The sequence below is a fragment of the Antedon mediterranea genome, chromosome 1 (assembly GCF_964355755.1).
Source record: "Antedon mediterranea chromosome 1, ecAntMedi1.1, whole genome shotgun sequence".
NCBI classification, from domain to species: Eukaryota; Metazoa; Echinodermata; class Crinoidea; order Comatulida; family Antedonidae; genus Antedon; species Antedon mediterranea.
In genome coordinates this window covers 4,263,697-4,286,584 of record NC_092670.1, presented here as the reverse complement: position 1 = coordinate 4,286,584, position 22,888 = coordinate 4,263,697, and the positions used below count along the sequence as shown (strand labels likewise).

Below are 22,888 nucleotides of genomic sequence, written 5' to 3'. Positions count from 1 at the left end.
GATTAGAAATGATTTCTTACCTATAAAATCTAGTGATAGTTGGGCCTTGCAAAGAAATATTTGAAATCTGTTCCTGAACTGATAACACTGAGTGTACATTTGTGGTGAATGCACTGACATTTACTTGGTATAACCCTGCAACATCGTATGTGTGTGAAAACTGTAATGGTTCAGAGCTGTTCCCATCCAACATTGCAGAGTGTCCATCCCCAAAATCAATTTCAATAGTATTTTGATCATCATCATCAACGTTTGGAACATTATTCTACAAAGAAATAATATTTACATGAACTTTTTACATTTGTACATACATTAATGGTAAAAATATATAGTTCACACCACTACGATACAATTGTTGATTTAAAAAATATCAGACAGGCCTAGATACCATCATCAAAATATTTTACCTGTCAGTACTACTTTATTTAAGTCGGTTATAGTTTACAGCATTTCATCACTTAGTTAAAAAGTGAAATCAGGTTAAATTACAATTATAAAGGTACAATTGAACTAGTTTCAGGCAGAATATTCAATTTCATGTTTAACATCAGAAATGACAAAAATGCGGTCATAAACATACATTAGATGGAAACCCCTAAGAGGCAAGAAAAAATACAATTTCCTGTTGGACTCTTTTAATCTGTGTAGAATGCGGACAAGTAGGGTAGAGGTTGACCCCATTCCGGTCGAAACAAAGAAAAGAAAAACAGTCAATTAACAGCCAAGGCAAACACCTAAGACATATCTATGACAAAATTATGAAAAGAAATAACCTGAAGGATTGTGCTTTCAACAGTAATTTAAAATTGAAATTAAAGACATTTTCTTTGAATGGTATGCTGTGTGGTTTGTCTATGTACAAGTATAATGAAGTCACACTATTCACACAGACCTTATTCTATTAATTGGAAGCATAAACTAAAATATCTTCAGGCAGGTACCTGTACCTTCCATTTATTTGTAATGGGAAAGAAAAAAATTAAAATATTCAAGCAAATCATTTCTTCTTTTACTATGATGATTTTACAATATAAACTAACAATATCAATAGATTGTAGTAGATGCATTATATAGTTTAACAGCAAGGAGCGGACAAACCAGTACTATCCTGGTCACCAACAAATTAGATAGTTTTTTATCTTTGCACATTTATGCTTACTTTTAAACCATCTTATTTATGAGATAATAATAATAATGGTTCTTAAAAACAACATTGGTTAAATTATCAACAAATAAAATTGTCCTATATTACACAAGATGTACAGTTCTTTTTCTAAAATGACAAAACCATGTTTTCTATTGTTTTATCAAAAAGTAATTAAAACATAACATTTATTTGAAACATACAATCTCACAATATGTATTGCTCCAAAGTTTAATGACATTTTAAAATGTATTTTATAGCATTGCATAATTAATTAAAGGCATATTTTAATTTCACTGTTTAATTGACTGTTAGGCTGTGTTTATACAACACCCTAAATTTGAACACGTCTTTAATTTTTAGCGTGTTGCACGGGCCGAGGTCAATCCCACAAAAACCTTGCAGTTATACATGAAATAGTAATACCGTGTTATACCGTAGTTCATAATCCTAAGTTGTACATATACTTGCATTATGAATTAATATGAGTTTATATTAAGGATTTTAATAAAGGATGATTTCGTTTAAAATTTAGTTTATTCAATTATTGATTTTTTAAATCTGCTTTTGAAATTAGAAAAAAAAATGTTTTAGAATTAGGATAAAACTATGCTACATTTTGCCAAATTATGCCAACATTTGATTAGCGTTAATGTTAAGTGCTAAATCGGTTAAAATATGCAAAAAAAGCACAATTATCTACTAGATTTGGTCAACATTTTCACAGCACATACTTTTATTTAACGAGAGGTCAAAACAATACCCTGAGGACACTTCCAACATGCCAACAGCAACCGGGAATCCAAAAAATTTTAGGATTCAGCCAAATAGCCTTTTTTGCAATTAAAATTACACGGAATCTCTTCGATGTTATACAACACACTTCTCGTAGGCGTGTTGAATATGCGTGTAATAGCGTGTTGTATAAACGCGCCCTTAGATGTGTGTAGCATTCACATGATATGTTACACCTTTTTAGTGGTCCCAGTGAACATATTACAAAATTCTTATATATCAGCTTGACACATCTCAATATTATAGTTATACTTATTTGCACTTTATGTCACTTTATGTCCAATGATGTTTTGTGGCAGGTTTGGGATAGATAGGGTTTGGATTGAAGACTTGGTCTGAGGGAAAAGAATTTGATTATGCAATGCATTGTGTTGTCAGTGGTGTAACGCAGAGGCCTGAGGCTCCTGGTTTGGGAACCCTAAGTGGCCCTCCAACGGTGGAGGCCTTGGGCATTTTGAGCCTTTTTCGGCTTAATGTTTTTTCCTCTGGGCACTGCTCAGGGGCACCATAAGCTACAGGGCCCCTGGGTTTAGGCAGTGAGCGCTCATAGCCGTTGTATGTTGGCCAATATCCAAAACAAGCATAATTGAAATGTAGATGCCATTTGCAACGTTCAAGATGTATCTTGCTGTTTAAACACTTGATGGCTTAATTGATACCACTATTCATAAAATGGATGTGGCAGTATTACAGACAATATACATCAATCAACTATGTGAGAGATTGTACTGTCTTAGCAGGATATTATTACTAACACTACACCGCTATTAACCTGCTCATTTTCATTTATCCTCCCGTATCTTTCAATATGTTGGCCTAATTTCATGATGAACTATACATGCTGGTAAAATCCCATAGAAAAATCATCAAAAAATGTATTTAAATTTATGTAAAATTTACACAAGATGTGCATTTGAGATATAAGCATCTTAGGAAATTTTAAATTATATTTACCATTTAAAAAAAACATATATTTCAGAGTGTAATGAGAAAACATTTGTGACTGATCTTTAGCATAGAGTATCATCTGATTTTTTTACTGGATTTTCAAAGACACAAGAAAATGTTCCCTTATGGCAATATGTTAGAGTAATATTATAACACTTATCTTCTTCAATTGATTGGTTGATTTCATATCATTAATTTTTTCCATTCAATAAGGCATGGTCGGCTTTTAACAAATATTTTACGAAGTTTATGGGATGTAGTACTATGCAGATGAACATTCGTGGTGTAAAGTTCAAGAAGTTATTTCAAGGTCATTAAACATTTAATTAATTATTTGAACATTGGATTGCTTTTACTGTAATTTATAATATTGCATAAAAAATAGTTTATCCCTTCTGTTCTATGCATTAATTTCAAGTTTGAAAGCACATCATTTCTGTCTTAAGTTCTTTGAATGTTGGTTATTTTTCCTTCATGTGACATTGCTCTCACAATTATGTTGTGCTCTGTTATATATTCTTAGTCTGGAACCAAGGGATCACATTGGGGCTAATGAATTAAACAAACTGAATTGGCTCCCAGTAGATTTAAGAGTTAAACAGATAAAACTTTTGTAACATGTATCATATTATTAACGGATTAAGCCCTACATTTATGAATGATGGTATTTGTAGAGCAAATGTAATTCACCAGTACAATACTAGATTTGCAACTCAATCAATTTATAGACCATATATAGGTAACCACTCCCAAACAACCTTTGTTAACACGGCAATAACGTTATGGAATCACCTGCCAAAATTGATACAGTGTTCAGAAACCATCAATCAATTCAAAAGAAATATCAGGAAACATCTCAAAGAGGTTATGCTTGAAAGATTATAATTTATATTTATATTGTTACTACATGTGTTATAATAGTTTATTGTAAATGTTTATTCTTATGGTGTTTTTATCCTTAAGGGTCACAATGGAAATAAGTTAGACCTTTGGTTACTTTTTTGTGTTACCCTGAATTCATTCTTTGTTTTTATATGTTGTGTTTTTGTGAATTCGAATAAAGAAATAAATAAATAAATACATGTCAATGCTTAAGCAATATTCTGTACATTTCTGCATCCACCTTCAGATATTATTAATATTATTTGCACTTTATAGACAAACTTTGGTTTGGACTACCTACCTGTTTCATGTGAAGTGATAAGACTGATGCCAAGGGCAGAATTAACACAAAAACAATGCAAACATTTAACTACCAAGATGTTTTGGTTACTTAGACAAGTCCACCTGTCCACCTACGTGACTTTTCATGTCTATAAAGTATATATTTTCACTTTGGTATACTGTATACTGTCTGTATTTTGTTCATCTCCTCTGGCTGCAACGATGCAAAATGAGTGATACAGCAGACAAAGCTGTGGTCCAACTTTTCTTTGAATATTCATATTTGGAGACCTACTTTTTTCAGAAATGAAGGTTATGTAAAGGTTTTCATTATAGTTATGTGTTCAAATTCTATGTATGTCTTTATTTAATTTTAATGTCATTCTAAGCAAGTCTCTGTGAGACGGTTATTTGAACCAGTACCAGTACCAGTATCATTTTAGAATTAATCTTACCATTAACTGGAATAAAACTGGATGTTTTGCCTCCACAAAATATGAATGGTAAATCACGACTGGCGCTACAGTATTCAACACCTCAACATTTACAGATAATTTTTTAGTTGCAACTGAAAAGAAAATTGACAAAAAAAAAACACCATTTTATTTTGGTAGAAATCTTCAATGCTGTATTTAAAGATATATTGTCCCCTGAAAAAATATTTTTTTCAAATGCCAAATTGACTGGAAGTCAATGGGTTTTTGATTAACTTTTTTAAACCTGCAAAATTCAATATTCAAAGCTTTTTTTAAATTAATTTTTTTTTTTCATGTTTTTGGGGGACAATACATCGTTAATTTTAAACCAAATCTTACAAACACTAAACCTAATTTTATGTCCTTGTTCTAATTATACAGTAGCATTTAATACAGTTTTCTTTTTGTAATAGTGCTTACCTAGATTACTGACCAGAACCTCTAGTTCAAACAAACCAGTTGTATGAAATGTGTAAGTAAAAAACGGTAGCGCAGAGCTTAAGTTTTTAGCATCAACTGTCCACTGGTAAAGTAAATCTGATCGATCCAGTATCTCCCCTAAAATCATTTGCATAAAATATTATCAAATATCATAAATAATGTATTAATATAGATTTATTCTTTTATGTTCAATGTTATCATTATTATCACTAATACTTTGATACTTATAACCTTATAGAAAAGAAAACAAAGTAAAAATAAGATTTACTGTTAAGTGATCACAATTACTTAACAATACAATGTAAATTAATTTTTGCAATTAAATAAAGTTTTTTGACAACTGGTGACAAATTTTATTAGCACTTTTAACTAGGTATTCATTTAATAGAAGGAGAAATAAGAAGAAAAACAGTAATTCTTACCATTGTTGTTCTTTACTAAAAACTGGCTTACTTGATGAATAATAACATCTGAATTTACTATAACTTGAATGTCATCAATGTTAGCTTGTACAATAACACTCAATTCATCAGAAGCAAATGAAACATCATTGAAGGCAGTAATAACAACATGATAAACACCGGACACGTTAAAAACATAGTCAAACTTAAAAAAACCATCATCTACTTCTGAGGCTGTCACACTCTCTGCAGCACCTCTTCCAATATCAATGGTGAACCTGACGTGTGTACCTTCCTTTAAAACTGCAAATATCTCCGTCGTATCGCCTAAGATCGTCGGTAGAATCTCCTTAAGACTAAACCCAGAAACTTGTTGCTCAACGGTAATAACATTTGATAACGTTGCTTCATTTTGGCTTACTAAATTGTTTGCTGTGACAGTGATAGCATATGTACCTACTTCCCAATACGTATAGTTTGCAGTAGATCTTTCCTGGTAGCGATTTGCTAAGGTAACTGGACTCGGAGTCACGTAAACATCCATTTCTCCAAAGTCCCATCTAAATGTTACGTTTGTTCCCTTTTTTATAGATGCTACTACGTGGACGATACCACCCAATGAAATAAAGTCAGGAGTAGTCGTGTTGATAAGTAGTTCTTCTATTGGTTCTTGAACGATGAAGTACTCTTTAGTATAGTCAAAACTCACAAGATTTGAAACATTCACGGATAAAGAATACCGTCCAACTTCTGTAAAAACTTCTGTGAAAAATGGCTCTCTTGTGTAATCTGTTACAATACTTGAATTTTGCAAAGACAGTTCCCAAAAGAAAGTGGTATTTGCATAATTTGATGATGTATTATTAAATGATGGTGTCAACATTACAAAGAACTTACTCACAGACCCAATGGCATATGATGAGTTCGCTACTAAATGTGAATTAGATATGACATTCTGGATTATAATTGGTTTTTCCAAGCTCTTTTTCAATATCATATCTTTGCTCGAAACTGCACTTGTCACGCTATAAACGCCAGAGTTCTGATATTTATGTTGAAAAGAAATATATAGAGTACAGCCTTCACCATAATCTGCCACCAAACGAAGATTTGGAGCAGACTCAGAATATTCCCTTACGATAAACGTGTTGTTTTCTTCTTGAAGACTTGAGTTAAATCTCCTACCGTCACCAAAGTCTATCTCAAGATAAGTGTGTTGACGCGCTGTAGTAAATAAATTTAACGAGAATGTGACAACCGTATTTGGCTTGATAAAGTATGACGACAATGGATCATCCACGCTCACACTTAAATTGCTCAATTGCCTCTTTACAACAACCTTCAAAAGAAAAATAAACGATTATAGAAAAAAAATATACAAAAAAAACGAAAAACAGACAATTTTTAACGGCTGAAATTGTTATGGTTGAATCAGTAAAACTTTGAATACCGAAAGCCTAATAATCAAACATTACCCTTACCACATAAAGCTCCTGCGTTAGACTGCCCAAAGAGTTTGAAACATTCACTTTCACTTTTTCTACTCCTTCTGTAGTAAATGTATGATTCTGCATAAATACAAAAATTTATAATCAAACATACTACAATACATTTTTTTAAAATCTAAAAGCAGTATTTGAGTGAATTATATATTTCATGATAGATTATACTTATTACTTTTATGTATCAAGTAAACACTGTCTGAATTTAAATGTTTACATTAAGTTTCACCTCTTTTAAAGTAAGTTAAATTACTGCTGCCACCATATGGCGCTCATTCGTCTGTCCACAACAACAACTGGGTTCTTTAAAGTGAATTAAAATTCAACAAACAAAGTGCACATAAGCCAGATGTGTACACTGGACCTCCATTTTAAGTCCTTATTCGAGATAACTTTTCTACCACCAGAACAATGGTCGAGGAGTGTCTTGAACCTGTGTAGATTGTATAGCTATGGTTTGCAATTCCCCTTCCTGCCACTCAACCACTTGACTCAATGATTATTATGGTTTTCCTAGAATCATTTGATCCACCCCTATATCTAACTATGATGGGGTTTTGAGTAGATAGATCATTGTATTTGTTCAGATTTGGATAAAAACTGTGGCCTCTAAGTTATTCACAAACAAACTCACAAACGAACAAAAAAAACGACAAACATACAGGGCTGAAAACATAACCTCCTACGGTAAAGGGATGCAATAATAATAATAAGTTAATCTAAATCTTGGCACTGAAATTTAAAAAGAAAAAGCTGAAGCGAATGGCCAATAGAAAACTTGACTTCTACACAACCTAAGCACAGTTCATTGCACTTAAGTCTCAAGGCTCTTTTCTTCCTCTAATTAGTATCTGCTGAGTGCTATTAAAATTTAATAAAAGTTAACAGTTTTGCTACTCCTACTGCGAAAAATCTGAATGAACTAGCACAGTAGCTATAGATCTTGTCACTAGCACAGCTCCACATAATGAACTTGTACTAACAACAACAATCACTTTGTCATATCTCGTGGCATTTTGAAAAGTGTCAATTGTTTGCCTGCAGGTTTACCAACGTACTGTAGTACTTTGTTAATCTACTTATGTGATCTGAAAAATTTAAACAGTATTTAAAAAATGCATCATACAAAAAAACAACAAACAAATTGTGAAATACCAACACTGTAATGACGTGTTATGATATCACCACAAGTTTGGATGTGAACACTCAATTATATCCAGAAGAAGATTGCTATCTGGATTTTTCCTCTTTTGATACTGGATGTGATCCAATTACAGGATGTCTTAGATAGTAAAATACATCATCATCATCTTTTATTTGACTCGGCTTTCTCCCTCAGTCTTCCAAGGGGTTACGGACAGTCACTCATTCCAGGCTGCTACACCATCTCTACCGTCTCCCGCATTATGTTCCTCCAAACTTTCCCGCATTCTTTCTTTACCATATCTTTCAACCTCATCTTTGGTCATCCTCTTTCTCTTCTTCTTCCAACTAAATTCCAAGCTCTATTTATTGGTTCATCTTCATCTTTTCTTAGAATATGTCCTATCCATCTCAAGCTACCTCTCATACCATACCATTCCATGATCTCCTTTGTGTTCCTCCTTCCTGCCAGTTTAACACTGCATATCTTTCTTATCATTGCCATTTAATTTAATACAAATTGTTTTTGATTGTGGTACCATAGAAAATATATCAATGATATATTACGCCACACAAAGGCAGTTTTATTCATGTCTCGCTCATCAAAATGTATTTCATTATTTAGAATGGGGGAATTCATACTGTACTTCCTGACATCTCACACATATGAAAGTAATCACAAACTCATTTTCAAATGATATGTTGTGGATATAATAATTGCCTAAATGTTAACACTGATAAGACACAAACTGGCAATTAATGAGGTTTTTGTATTAAAACTAAATCAAAATGATGCAGGACAGACAGTCTCAACTATGAACTACTTTCATGAAGTACATTTAAACCATAATGTGATGTAAGTAATTTGTGTGTCAAGAAGAAATTACCTTCTAAATATTCCTAATTTTGTTTTACAGTATTAGAAAATTGTATTGTATTCAATTCATATCAACATGACAGATCCAAGATTTTAAAACATTTATAACATTTGCATTCAATCTTGGACATGTCATGGATGTATTCCAAAATGTGAATATTTAAAAATAAAATGTTTTTTGTTTCATATAAATCAATTATATCTATTTTCTAAAAATGTTTATGTTATACACAATAGACAATTTAAAAGTGGAATGTCCCTTTAAGTGGAATGTCCCTTTAAGTGGTGGATTTATCTAGCAATATATTATAAATTAGAAAGAAATGTACCGATAAATTTGATCAAGCTTTATCAACAACATAGCGTTTGTGATGGCAATAAAACTGAAAAACATCAAATCCGATGGCTGCCAGGTTGTAAATTCCAACAAAATTACACAAATGTAACTTTTTCCCGACTTTAAATTACCGTAAACAATTCAAAAATAATCACACTTTTCTTTTAAAACTTTCTGCACAGTGGAAGAGTTTTAAAAACTAGTCATTTTTGGAATATTTCAAATTTATAGCAAATTGTGTCCGTTATAAAATACTGCAAATTACTGATTTAAAACAATATAGTTGGGATCGTTTTCTTGGGAAACTGTCAGAACAAATTAAGGAATTAGTCATGAATACTAAAGGGTAATCAAGAACCACTTGACCTAATATCATTAAACATCAATTAATTTATAGCACAGCATTCTTGCTGACTTTTGGCCGATATCCTAAAGTTGTTTTCAATGAATTGAACAACCTTAATAGTAGTATAAATTACAGCTACCCTACTGTTATAATGACTAACAATTTAAATCGCTAAACTAACTACGTCATCGGCGGCTAAAATTGGAAAAGTCGATTGACTTTTTCTAAAGTGCATTATATAAATGTGACAGTCATAGCCAGTCCTATATCAATTAACTTTTAAATGTTATAAAAAGATAATGACTTAATTGTGTCAATTTATTAATGAGCCAAACATGAAATTTTAACTTTTACACACTTTACAAATCTAGCAAGATAATAATAATAATTATCAAAAAAATAGTATTATATTTGATAGAATCTTTGGAAAAAGGTTTTGGTAATTTTTCATTAGATTGTGTGAATATAAATAAATAAAAATGTTTATATTTCCAAGAATTCAAGAATTAACATGACGTGGAGGGAAAGACAAGGTAAGTTATTGTAGCAGGTGCTAAACCAACTCACCATGAAACAGTTACCTGTTCTGATCAAAATAATATGGGTTACAAAAGTGCGTAGGTAGGCCTGTTGGAGACGAGCTTTCATTCGTGTAAGAAAGAAAAAGTGCATTCCTTAAGTCTCACCTTTATATGTTGCTGCATGCATGTAATTCTCAAACATTCTAACTCTACTAAATATGGTGACACTACGAACGTGGAGCCATCTTCAAACTCCCAAACAAACGTTAAGTTAGTTCCCATCGATACCGATGCCTGTAGGGTAACTTCTTCATTCAAAAAAACTGCCACAGACGGCAAGTTGACGGGAAAAGAATCTTCCACCGGGATGCATGATGGGACTGAATCGGGGCTTGCTTTTAACAGTACTTGCAAATTTCTTGGAGCAGGTTCTACAACTGTAAGATTGATGCTCCTGCTTGATGTTGAGATACGATTTTCAACTTCAACATCTGAGAATTAAAAGAGAGCAGTACGATTAATATATGAAAATTAACCAAAATCAATTATATTATAATTTTATTTAATGAATTAAATTCCAATATCAATTTAAGATGAAGATTTTAATAGTGAACATACATGCAAGTGCTCCTAACTATTTTTATACTGTACTTTTAACCCAATGTTTTATATATTATTATTTTTAACTTCTATGAAATACACTCAATATATTTTCATTTTACTGATAAAAAAAGTAAATTGATTTGAAATTGATTGAGTATCAATTAAATTTATTCATAATTATAGTAAATACTTTTATTTTCATGATAATTGCGTTAAATTTTTATTTTGTTCGTTAATCTTGTTGGTATGTTAAGATATCTTTAATGGGAACTTTTTTGCATATTCCATTTTAATAGCAATGTTTATACAAAATAGTTTTTCAGCAGACTTCCTATTTAAAATAAAACAATTTATTCTTAATTATTAGTTGATTTTTCTTTTTAAAAAGTGTTAAATTATAACTCCAGATAAGTTTGGTAGTTTTGCATATTCCTTTATAGCAGACACAATGTTTATACACATAAGTAGTTTCTCAGCAGGCTTCTATAAATACAATTCTTTTCATTCATTCATTCATTCATAATGGTATATTTATTAAAATTATCTTCACAGAAAAACTGAATTGTGACAATTTTTTACATTATTAAAAGGTAATTAAAATATTTAAAATGTTTTAAAAAGATAGCATAAAATAACATTAACAATTGAGAACCACACATACATCATTAAAATAAACGAGCACAACATCAAAACAAGTAGTTTTTTCTAATATGAAGATATTCTTCTAAAAATCATTTTTGTAATTTTACTTTTCATAACTCTATTATTTTACTACATTTTTTACTATTAAATAAATAAACGAAACGAAACGAAACTACATACTGTACTAATTCGGTACTTTAAATAGAAATAAATCACTGTTGGTGTTTAAAAAAAAGTAGATTAATTAAAATTGCAACCTTCAACAAAATAAACTTAATATGGAGTGTAAAACAAACAAAACTGTATTTGTTTCTACAGTGCTTAATTCAAACAAAGCTTCATCAAAAACTCTTACTACATAATAAATACATATAGCTTTATAGAATTATGTATTTAGTTTTGATATATCCATCACTTCATGGGCTACAAATAAAAAATTACGAGTAAGAATTTGTAATAAAAGCAACTACTGAAGTTATTAAAACTACATTCACTTTAATACAAAGACATTAATTACAACAGAAAATAATCATGTTTGCATTTATTTTATTTGTTTATTTTGATGTTTGTTAAACACTGTTAATTATATGTTACAAAGCATATGAGTAATTGTGCATACTTGTAATTTGAATGGTTCATTATATATCATGTGCAAGTGCATGCATTAATTTCTCACACTTAAATGATTGAAGGTACCAATTTTTAAAGAAATAATAAAAAAAATTTTTCTCCACAAAATATGAGTTGTACAAAATATTTTTGACAAGATAGAACACGGTTGATTAATTTAAAAAAAAATTACCCTAGAACAGAAATGTATTATACAAAAAATAATGACTTTTGTATTCATTGAATAGGAAGAATATATAATTCATTGAAAATCTGACTATCCTATTCAACTTTGGTTTTAAATCAACCATTCAACTCATCAAACTATTTTCTCATTCACTCATAAACTTCCATGATCGTAATAATGCAGTTTTATGCATACTGTACATCCATTAAATTAATTTAATTTTGTATTAAATAAGACTTACATGTACAAGATAATATTCCAAAAAGTTCCAAACAAACAAGTAAAACAAACAACTTATAGATATGCATCATAGTAGCGTTAAGTTTACATATATGATTTCAACACTTTAATAGACTGTCATTTCAATAAGTTCCGCATCCAAACTAACTTTCCACCACACTAAATCCAGCTTATGTAGGTGCCAGATAGTAGTTAGTTTAGTAATTGAAGTACACCAATAGAAAAGAGACAAAAAAGTTTTGGATTCAGGTTTCAATAGCCACATGCTGGTCTCCATTGTTTCTAGTTTGATAGATAGCCCAAGTCATTCATTGGCTAAAAAAGTAGATTGAGAAAATTGGACTAGAAGTAAAAAATGTGGTAAATTGAATTTATCTGCATGGTTCACCTGGGCTATTTATGCCAATGGCCAGGATACACCTGGGGAAGACCAATAGAGGAGGGCTGCAGGGCGTATTAGTTACATTCAGGTGCAAGGCTGGACGACTAGGCATATTTAGTTCATTGACTATTACTACGGGTTAACAAACTGCAATCACTATTTTGTCTGTGCATGACTTTTTGGATGATCGTCAAATCCGGAGACAATATTCAGGGCACGATCCTCATTTCTAAAATTAATCATACACAGAAACCTAATTAAAAGGGTGCCATGTAAACTGTTACCTCACAAATAATTTAATTTTTTCCATTTCTCAGCCAAATCAAACACATAATTATTGACAATATCCATATGTGGTTGTGATTAAACGCGACGATTGTACATTGTAAGATCACGAACAAAAACAACAGGACGCAAATTTGTTTTTAAATGTCGCGACTTGACATTTATTGTAGGTAAAAGAATGTCCTGTTAGCGCTTGATGAAACTACGATTAAAAATATAAACAAAAATAATGAATGTTTGCATGTTACAAACTAGTACATTAAATAATTAAATCTGGACAAATAACTATAGTCTGTTTTTTTTGGCTCAATATCATTTCACCTTAAGCTCTGTCTACACTATCAAACTAGTTATGCCAAAAAAGTGTGATGTTTATTTTCTTTTAATTCTAGAAAGTACAAATACTGATGGATTGTACTGTATATATACTATACACTAACAGTTTAAAAAAAAATTTGGTTTTTTTTTCTAAATAAATTAATTTTCTTTTTCCAGTCGAACAGTCAATATTTAATTTTGAACACCCCTTCGATCTTGAATTTGCCATTTTGGCTCAAGATAATTTCACCTTAGTGTCTAACCACTTGCACTGATCAGGCAGCAAGGTCTATTATAGTTTCTGAGAACAGTACTAGTACATTTACTATTGAGTACGTATGTATGTGCAAGTACAGAGTACAGATACAATATTTTGTTGTGCAGAAATGAGATAATAAAACAACATTTTTCATCTTAGATTTAAGAATTGTTAATAAATTTGACTTAAGCAAAATTAATTTAAAGCATAAACAATTTTTTCCCAATTATTTTGATGTTCCACCTTGACCAAAAATTGTAAAAATAGTCAAATTGGTCAGCCAATGGGTTTTTGGTTGAATTTATTATTTTTTCTGCCGAAGTGATTTAACTTTATTAAACTACCAAATGGCCTATTCAAAATCTGATTTTATTAATCTTTATTTTTCATGTTTTTTGGGGACAATACATCTTTTAAGTTAAGACAAATTTTTGTTAAGCAAGTTTGATAGATCTGGCACTAAATCTATATTCATCTTTAATTATTGTATTACCTGCCATACGTCACATAGTTAAAATAAACGTAGTTTTAATACAGTATTATTATTATTGATGATATAAATAATTTGTTATAATTTAAATATAATGCTGTAATATGAAAAGGATTGAGAATATCTATCTAAAGTTACACACCACTTTACCACAAACTCTAATTATAGTATGGAGTTAAACTTTTTTTTATTGCTTCTCAGCTGGATTCAAGCAGTGATGTTTATTTCATTTTGTGCCCAATATTTTACATCACCAAACATCTTGTTTGAACTCTAACAAAAATAATTATGGCAATAAAATTATTTTATTTTGTGGTTCTGCTAAGGTGCAAATTTTGTACATAATATAATTGGATAAATCCATTTGATAAAGAAACACAGGTGGTAAGAAGATAATTATAGATGAGCCCAGCTAGATATAACAAAAACAACTGTTTAAAGAATGCAAGCACAGTTACTCTTTACCTTAAGCTTGAGAATGCTATTTTGGCATAGCTATACATAAATATTGGTTTATATTATTATGCTTCAAAAATAAAATCAACATAATACCGGCCTGGTTCACACTTGCGGACTGTAATCCAGATTGGGAACTATCCATTAGCCTAACCAATCACAGCCTGTCCGAGAACGCTTATTCCAATACCTCAATCCTGTTTGGCCTATCAGGATAGGTTTATCCAGATCGCAAACGTATAATGGTTTAAGAGATTTGACGTTTGTTTCATTAATAGCCAATCACCTTTTATTATTTGTATGAATGTTTAATTTAAACTGACACATATGTACGTAACTCCAATGCAATCATGGCTATAGTCACATGAGTAACATTTGAAAAGATTTGTAGCCTACCAGTTAACATTTCCACCGGATCTGTTTTGACGCTTTATTAAACCTCTGTGATAATTGAGCCTTATTAAAAACAATCAATTGCAAATAGAGGAAAAATAAAAAGCAAAATCGTAAGAATGTTCACTGGAAATTATGCAAACAATAATAATTATACAATTCAAAACGTGTCACGTTTTCTTTGATGTTTGTTGTTTTTACATGTTACATTTAAAAAAGGAAAACACAAGGGTACGCTTTAAGTTAAGTTTAACATGAACGTAAAATGATACCAGTGATCATTAGTATCTAGATTGCGAATGTGTGTGTGCGAACAGAAACTTGGATTCTATTCTTTCGTATATTTATTTAAACACTATCAACTTACCTATTACATATAATCCTTGTTGCTGGAATCGGTGTGTAACCGCAACTAATAAAATTGTCTGATTTGTAACAATGTATGTTTCTTCCTTGATAACGCTTGCATTAACCAACCACCGCACTTGGACATCTTGAAGACTATTATTCAACTGTGGAAGACCTACAAACAAAATCAAACTGTTATTTCATTTGAAGCTTCTTTTTTTTAGAAAATTGTTATTTATATGGGAATTTCTTCACCAATCACAATGCAATATCCTACTGTTTGAACTATTATACTATATAATATTGGAGAAACTCTATTTATAGTTTTAAAACTGAATTCATGACAGTAATAGTTTAATTAAAACAATTTAGTTAATGTACTTCCACAATCCAACCGGTATAGCATTGGTGCAAATTAAAATTTTAGATTGTTTTTGTTGAATCAAATCAAATCAATATTTGATTTCGACATACAAATCTTTAAACGAAGATGTTATTGTTAATTTCCTGGATGATATTTTTTATTTTTGTTTTGTATATGATGTACAACTATCCCAAATAATGGAAATGAATAAATGAATAATTTTATGAAATATTTTATACATTTAGCCGAAAAAACTGTAAATTAAGGCAAAAAATTGTCAATGCATTTTTAGTTGAATCTAACAATTTATTTCTAAACATTACTTTTTTATAGTTTTTTTTGTATAAAGTTATTAATTCAAATGGAATATTGGAAGTCTTTTTTATTAATCTTCATTTTTCATGTTTTTGGGGGAACAATTTTCATTTCATTTCATTTTCGAATGGAGTCCCACTTTTCACAAAAACTATTAAATAATATGAAGATTTGTATGAAGAAGTCCTGAATTCATTCAATTCCAAAGGAACACTATCGAATGTACTGTAATGCATTGAAAACATACAAACAACATAGAAAAAATAAAACTAAAATACTAAGTAGGTATGTACATACTTTCTGTATTTGTTTAGGAAGAAAGAATCACTGCCCCCATCTGAATTGTAAACAATGGAACGCTTAGGAACCTAAACAGCTGTTCTAAGCAATTCTCTAAAAACCCTAAATGTTGCTGCCTGTGGTAGCAATCAGAATTAATTTGTATAAATTGAACATTATGATGAAATGACAGAAAACTAATAGTGGGGTATTGAATAAACCTGATCATTTCTTCTGGGATACATTTTATGATTGGATTTCCTACAAAAAAAAATTAACTTTGGAATTTGTTTTTCTGTTTGTGAATTTCATGTATTTTGGTTGAAACAATAAAAGCAATAATATTCCCATGACTACCTCAAAGAATTCCATGTCCAGGCACTTTAACTTGGTGTGAAATAAATGATAAAAAGTACTTTTCTAAACTCACTAAGAATCTCCGGTCTCCAGGCCTATATATTTGTAGATAATAACATATTTTTTTCTTAAAACTATGTTACTATGTTACTGTAGGCTTACTTATAGGCGAGTCCTAAATTCATTCTGAACATAGGGAAATTAGCTGTTATGAGCAAATTGTACTAAGCCTTGGAATGTTTTAGGGTGGGTAGCCTGATCCTCCCTAGTATTTCTCAACAAGGTACTCATTTTCTGCGGAGTAGATTGGGAGTTAACCCCTTAGTGTGATTATCATTATTATATTCTCCTTATATAAACTCCTATTGCAAAATTGTACTTATATTATATACATACATCTAGCTGTTTATTGATTTGAGAAATGGCAGAATTTAAACTTTTACAACAGCAATTTAACACATTTGGAAATTAAACATTAATTGAAAAGGAACAAATATATAATTCAAACAAAAAAATAACAAGTATGGCTTTAATTAAACAAGTAAACCAAAAATATCTTTTTATACTGGTTCACTTGAGCAGGTCAAAGGACTGACTACTGAAAAGTATTCTTGCAAGAAAGGGAAGAGAACAATTGTATTTGAACCATAAAACTGTCAAGTCTTCTGGGCTGTACATGTAATACTTTTGGGAACAAAGTTAATCCAGTTATTGATGTTTTCAATGGTTCAAGTATAAAGAGACCAAATTGAAACATGTGTTACCAATAACCTCTGTTATTTAATGACATGATATAATATACAGTAATATATTTGATTTAAATAATTATTGCTATACTGCATATCCATCTGTACCATTATATACTCTGATATTTCAAGTTAATAAATCAAATCGATATAGTGCAGGATGAAAAGTGCTGGCCGTATTCTGACCATCATAATCTTAATCTGCATGGTCTAGTTAAAACAGAAGCCTTCCCTAAAAAGGTTAATCCCCCTGATGCAATTTTTATCATCACAAAAACACCACAGATGCAAAAAAGTAAACCATGGGGTATATTAAATTAATAAGGCTGGCGTAGACCTTACATAACCTACGCCTTTGCCTGCACCTCTTTGGAGTTATGTACGACAGCTACCCATCTTAATTAAAGCCTCCAGCATTGCTTGAAAAATTGTATAGTATAGTATTATAAATTTGATGCTCTCTGCACTTCGATTAGAAAGCAAATTAAAATTTTAGGATGAAATAAAAGTTTTTTTTTTTATTTTATTCAATCAAAACCAACATTACCGCCACTAACAGGATTGATACAAAGCCAGGACTGTTTAAAGCACCTTGATTGGTCCTAACATTAATCATGGGCTTCTCTTGTCCAGTGCCTACCTTCACCAGAGGAAAGGCAGTTTGTAATTTTGTAACTAATGTGGAGTAGCTTTGCGTCATTGTATTGAGTAATTGGTCAGATGTTTTGCCCTACTCTGACGTATTAAGAAATCATAAATAATCGTAAGAAAGTGTAATAATAGCCAAAAGCATACTGTAGTGTCATTTGGCAAAGCTGTGAACGCAGGATTTGGAAATCAACCACTGCAAATACTGTACTTAAGAAACTTGGACTTCTGTGAAGAAACGACATATTATGTGTGAACACCTTAGTATTTTAATCTGTCGATTACTTTACCCCTTGCGTTGTCACGCCAATCTCATGCTGGCTGTAGTGTACACTACGTGTGAACGCAGTCTACAGTAAACTGCATTATTTGTTGTACACTGTGAAACAAATTTGACTTTGACATTTAAGCCAAGGTTATACACAGGTTCAAATTCAAGATTGTAAAACATTTAAAAGACATACATTATACATTACAGTTGACATTAAAAATCTGTAAGGAATTGTGTATTTCTTTTTCCCCACAAACTTTAGCATGCTACTGTAGCATTGAATCAAGACAGATTTGATTTTTTTTTGGTAATAAATAATAAAAAAAAAAAGAAAAGGACAATCATTTTTGTTTGCCATAAATGTATGTACCAACTTTCAAAAGAGCCTATTCAGTTTTTTTTCGTAATTTGCTAAAATCTAGCCTTACAGTACATAACATATATTTAATACAGACTAGGTATTTTAATGGAACTTATTAAAGCAGATATTCAAAAGCATGCATCTAATAGATTGTATCCAGCATTAGGTGGTCTTACAAAGGTTACTTTGAAGTTAGAATGAAGAAGACACCTGCCTTACAGCCCATCAAGTTCAAGGTAATGATAATTATTGATAATGACCCTATAGATGAGGTGTTCTGTGTACACAGCTAACATATCAACTATCATTTCAATACTCAATAGACAAAATTCCATACACAGTCATAGAGAGGTTGACATTTTTTGAATATTTTGATATTTAAAATCTAACATGGCAGCTTATTAAACCTGGATGATGCAAAAACTTTAGTCATTCCATACAGTATCGATAAGCTGTGAAACCCATGTAATAATAATCCTACTGTAAGTCTTTGGGTCTGTTTCTGTTGCATAGTGCCAAAATTAAACCATTTATTTCAAAATAGATTTAAAATATAATTTTTATATCGACCACATTTCTGCAAAATTTTTGTTCCTAAATAACCGTTTAAATCAGTGAGTGGTTCATTTTATTCTCGCCTCAACGTATTATGTGCCCGTTAAAACCCATCATTCTCAATTGCTATAGAATGCCAGGTTTCCTTGCGGCCCCTGGCTCCCTTCCCAAAGTTGCTGGCTCCCTTCCCAAAGTTGCTGGCTCCACAGGCCAAAACTCTCTTACGTACCCCATCTATAAAAAAAATCGTTAGATGGCCCTCCCACTTTAAAATTGTTTCCTACAGGATTGGAAGCCTAGTATTATCTTGAAAAGAAAACCAGGCAGCTTTATTTCAAGATGGGTTTCTTTTTGAGATTAGTGAAAAAGGGAATTTTTTTTTTCTAATCAAACAAGTTATTAATTTTGGTATCAAATTAAAGGTTATTTTATGTTGAATAGGATATCACCAAGATACAGTAGACAATCTATTTCGATAATCTAAATCTAAATCAAGTTCCTATAAAATATAAATATCTAAGTTAAAAAAAAGTACAATAAATACACACAAGATAGGAAAGAATCATAATTTTTAAAACATGTTATCATTTTTTTTACAAAATAATTCGTAACCACGAAATAATCTATCATTGTACTGTACATATCTGATTTTATAAAAGTGTGAATTTTTCTCAACATTTATAGAAAAATGTGTGGATTTGAAAAAATGTTGCCCTCGGCATGGTTGTTCATTGTTTCATGCCCACCATGTAGGGCTATTTTTAGCTTAGATTTTGTGCAAACTTTTATATTTTAATTGCTCTATATTCAAGACATGTCTTTTACAGATGTCTATAGAGGGAGACATTCATGTATACTTTTACTGCGCAGTAAATATTTGTACTGCTTTGTACTACTGTATATAGAATCATTATAAGATAACATGGACTCCACCTTTTAAGTTGTAATTGTGTAGCTAAATTCTGTAAAAAATAAAGAGATTTGGTGCCGTTTGATTGGAAAATGTGTTTATGGAAAGTAACTCAAGTTTGGTACACAGTTTTATCTCCACATGTGCGGTTGTAGCAGTTACAAAACAACAGATTGTGAAAAATAGCACATGCCATCATTTTATTGATATCTATGCTGTAATTAATAAAAGTTCTCAGTACGTTTACTGTGGAATGGAGTTGTAGATTTAAAGATACCTATCAGCTACCAATTCCAGGGTAATTAATTCCTCTGAAAGGGCAAAGCTTATCATTAAAGGGGCACTTCTTGTCTTCACCATTGGTATGAAGGGCATAGGCTATGAAAACTGAATTGAATTGAATTATCTGATTACTGCACTCATCATACAAACATTGTACTGTACATTTATAACACACTTAAAAAAATTCCTGGGTTGGGTATGTCTCTGTGAACCTGTATATTTTTTTCCCCATTTTACTGCATATTTTCTCTGGTCTTCCAACAGGTCTGGTATTTTCTTACTTTTTTTAGAGCTCTAGTTTTGTATGTGGGTATATTATCTGGCAATACTAAGTTACGGTACTAGGTGCCAAGTTAAAAAGAAGAGTATAGAATAGTATTCTTGTAACATTACATGCATTTATCTTTTTATTCGGAATATCATGGTGACATAATATTATATCCATAGCAAAAGAGAGAAAAAAAAAATCTTAATTTAACAGCTCATAGAACAAAAACAAAGATATGTAAATATATAAAGTCAATGCAACAAAGTATTCCATTTTATGTAACCTTACAGTCTCCATGGTTTACCATTTATAAGTAATACTATTAAATATTGATACAGTTGGGGTAGGTCAACATTTGATCTTGAATTAATCCAATGTCCAAGAGCTTGATAAGCCATCAGAAACAGGTGTAACAATCAATTACAAGGACATTTAATAGGAAATCTTCAATTACACAAGTCTATAAACTATATTTTTTAACTGTGTTTATTTCATTTTATATGCTTCATTTTTTGTGTATGCTTTTTCTAAATCGTATAGTTGAAATAAATAATTTATTTTTGATGTTACATTAATCATAATATTAGTAAGACTTAATTATTAACTAATTTATATACTGTAGGCCTAGTATGTTTAATGTTGTACATTCCAAAACAATAGAAAACATTAACATGCATGTGTCATCATATAATGTACACAATATAATATTAGGGTTATTGAAAGTCCATGAAGAATCACATGTGCTTAAACAGCTTTTGTCACTTGGAACATGTGGGCATATAATGCACAGGGTGTGGAAAAAAATTATAGTAGTATATCATGGGTGGATCTCCGACGAGCCTGCAAGCCTAGTAACAAGATTTCCTAAACTTTAGAGAATGCCAACCATCAAAACAGGATTTTGGGGATGGAACCAGTGGTGTAACGGCTATGAGCGCAGCTGACTGGCTAAACCCAGGGGCCCAGAGCTTATGGGGACCCCTGAGAAGTGTCTAGAGGAAAAAACAGGCAACAAAATATGTCGAAAAAGGCTAAAAACTAAACCAGGGACCTCAAGGCTCTGCTTTACACCACTGTACCTACTAAACACCTGCACATTACCTATATAATATGTATATATCCCTTGTGTTATTAGGGATTTTATTTTAATTCAATCAATTCTCACCTGTAAGACTGTCTAGGTTATCAGCAAACAATGCTTGAGCTTGAATGTAAACTTGAGTATTTTCTTGAACTAATGTATGCTCACTGTTAATATTAATATCACGGATAAACGGTCCATTGACAGAATAAATACTTAAACTTGAGTTGCCTCCACATACTTGCCCATAACCTATTAAGCACCTACAATAGATACAAAGATGTGTTAAAAATATGTTACTGGAAGAGGTTTTCAATATGATGATTTCAACCTTTTTATCACCGGTTAAAACACCATGTATGCACTTGACAAAACATTAAACTTTTACAATTTTAGAAACTGAACTGGGCATGCGATAAACTTTGTAAACAATGTGCAAGATGTGATTTAAGAAAATATCAATCCACCAATGGAAGGTTAATGTGATTTTTATAACAAATAAGTACTGTATATCCCTTACTATCTGAATATTGGTTCTACCGCATGGAAAAGTCATATTTAACGGTTCTATTAAACGGTTCTATTGCATGTTCTGCTTTTTGTAAACATTGTGCAATTTACATTCAGAAAACAGTTTCTTGTTTAGTCATGGACATTACAATTTAGAATTTTAAAAACATTTCATTTTTTTGTAGTTTAAGTAGGTATAACAAAAATATTTTAATGCGACTGTAACCTACAGTAGTATGTTCGTGTCATGGACATTACGAAGTTCTGTGCTGCTTCTACAATTATCAGTTATTCCTTGATAAATTCATGGACTGATGTTGCAATTGTGACATGCCCCTCCTCTCCTCTCCCCAACTCTCCATATTAAACTCATAAACATCCATTACTTGTATCATAACATTTACTGTACCTACCTTATAGAACAGGAATCACTATTATTAACTGTTACAACACCCTCAATAACATTATTACATTTACACTCAGCACCATTACTCACAGCAGCATATAGAAACCTGAAAACATAAAATAAAACAAAATACCTGAAATCAGTAAATTCTAAATGTTAAACAACCAACAGAATCATCTTTTTCCTTAAAAAAAACACAGTGGCATACAGTAGAGGAAAATAAAATAA

At 31.1% G+C, this 22,888-nt stretch overlaps 2 protein-coding genes across 2 annotated transcripts in view; one reads left to right on the top strand and one right to left on the bottom strand.

The window, feature by feature from the left end:
• LOC140054221 (small ribosomal subunit protein eS8-like) overlaps nucleotides 1-22,888 on the top strand; it is a 225,609-nt gene that overhangs the window by 176,712 nt on the left and 26,009 nt on the right. The window lies entirely within an intron of this gene.
• The window catches only part of LOC140050259 (polycystin-1-like protein 1), a 66,278-nt gene that overhangs the window by 38,162 nt on the left and 5,228 nt on the right, over nucleotides 1-22,888 (bottom strand). Inside the window, exons 3-11 of the mRNA XM_072095376.1 lie at nucleotides 22,668-22,766; nucleotides 21,829-22,007; nucleotides 15,327-15,482; nucleotides 10,261-10,586; nucleotides 6,851-6,937; nucleotides 5,391-6,708; nucleotides 4,948-5,085; nucleotides 4,507-4,619; nucleotides 21-265 (exon numbers count right to left, since the gene is read on the bottom strand). Of these exons, the coding sequence (XP_071951477.1) occupies nucleotides 21-265; nucleotides 4,507-4,619; nucleotides 4,948-5,085; nucleotides 5,391-6,708; nucleotides 6,851-6,937; nucleotides 10,261-10,586; nucleotides 15,327-15,482; nucleotides 21,829-22,007; nucleotides 22,668-22,766 (2,661 nt within the window). The remainder of the gene's footprint in view (nucleotides 1-20; nucleotides 266-4,506; nucleotides 4,620-4,947; nucleotides 5,086-5,390; nucleotides 6,709-6,850; nucleotides 6,938-10,260; nucleotides 10,587-15,326; nucleotides 15,483-21,828; nucleotides 22,008-22,667; nucleotides 22,767-22,888) is intronic.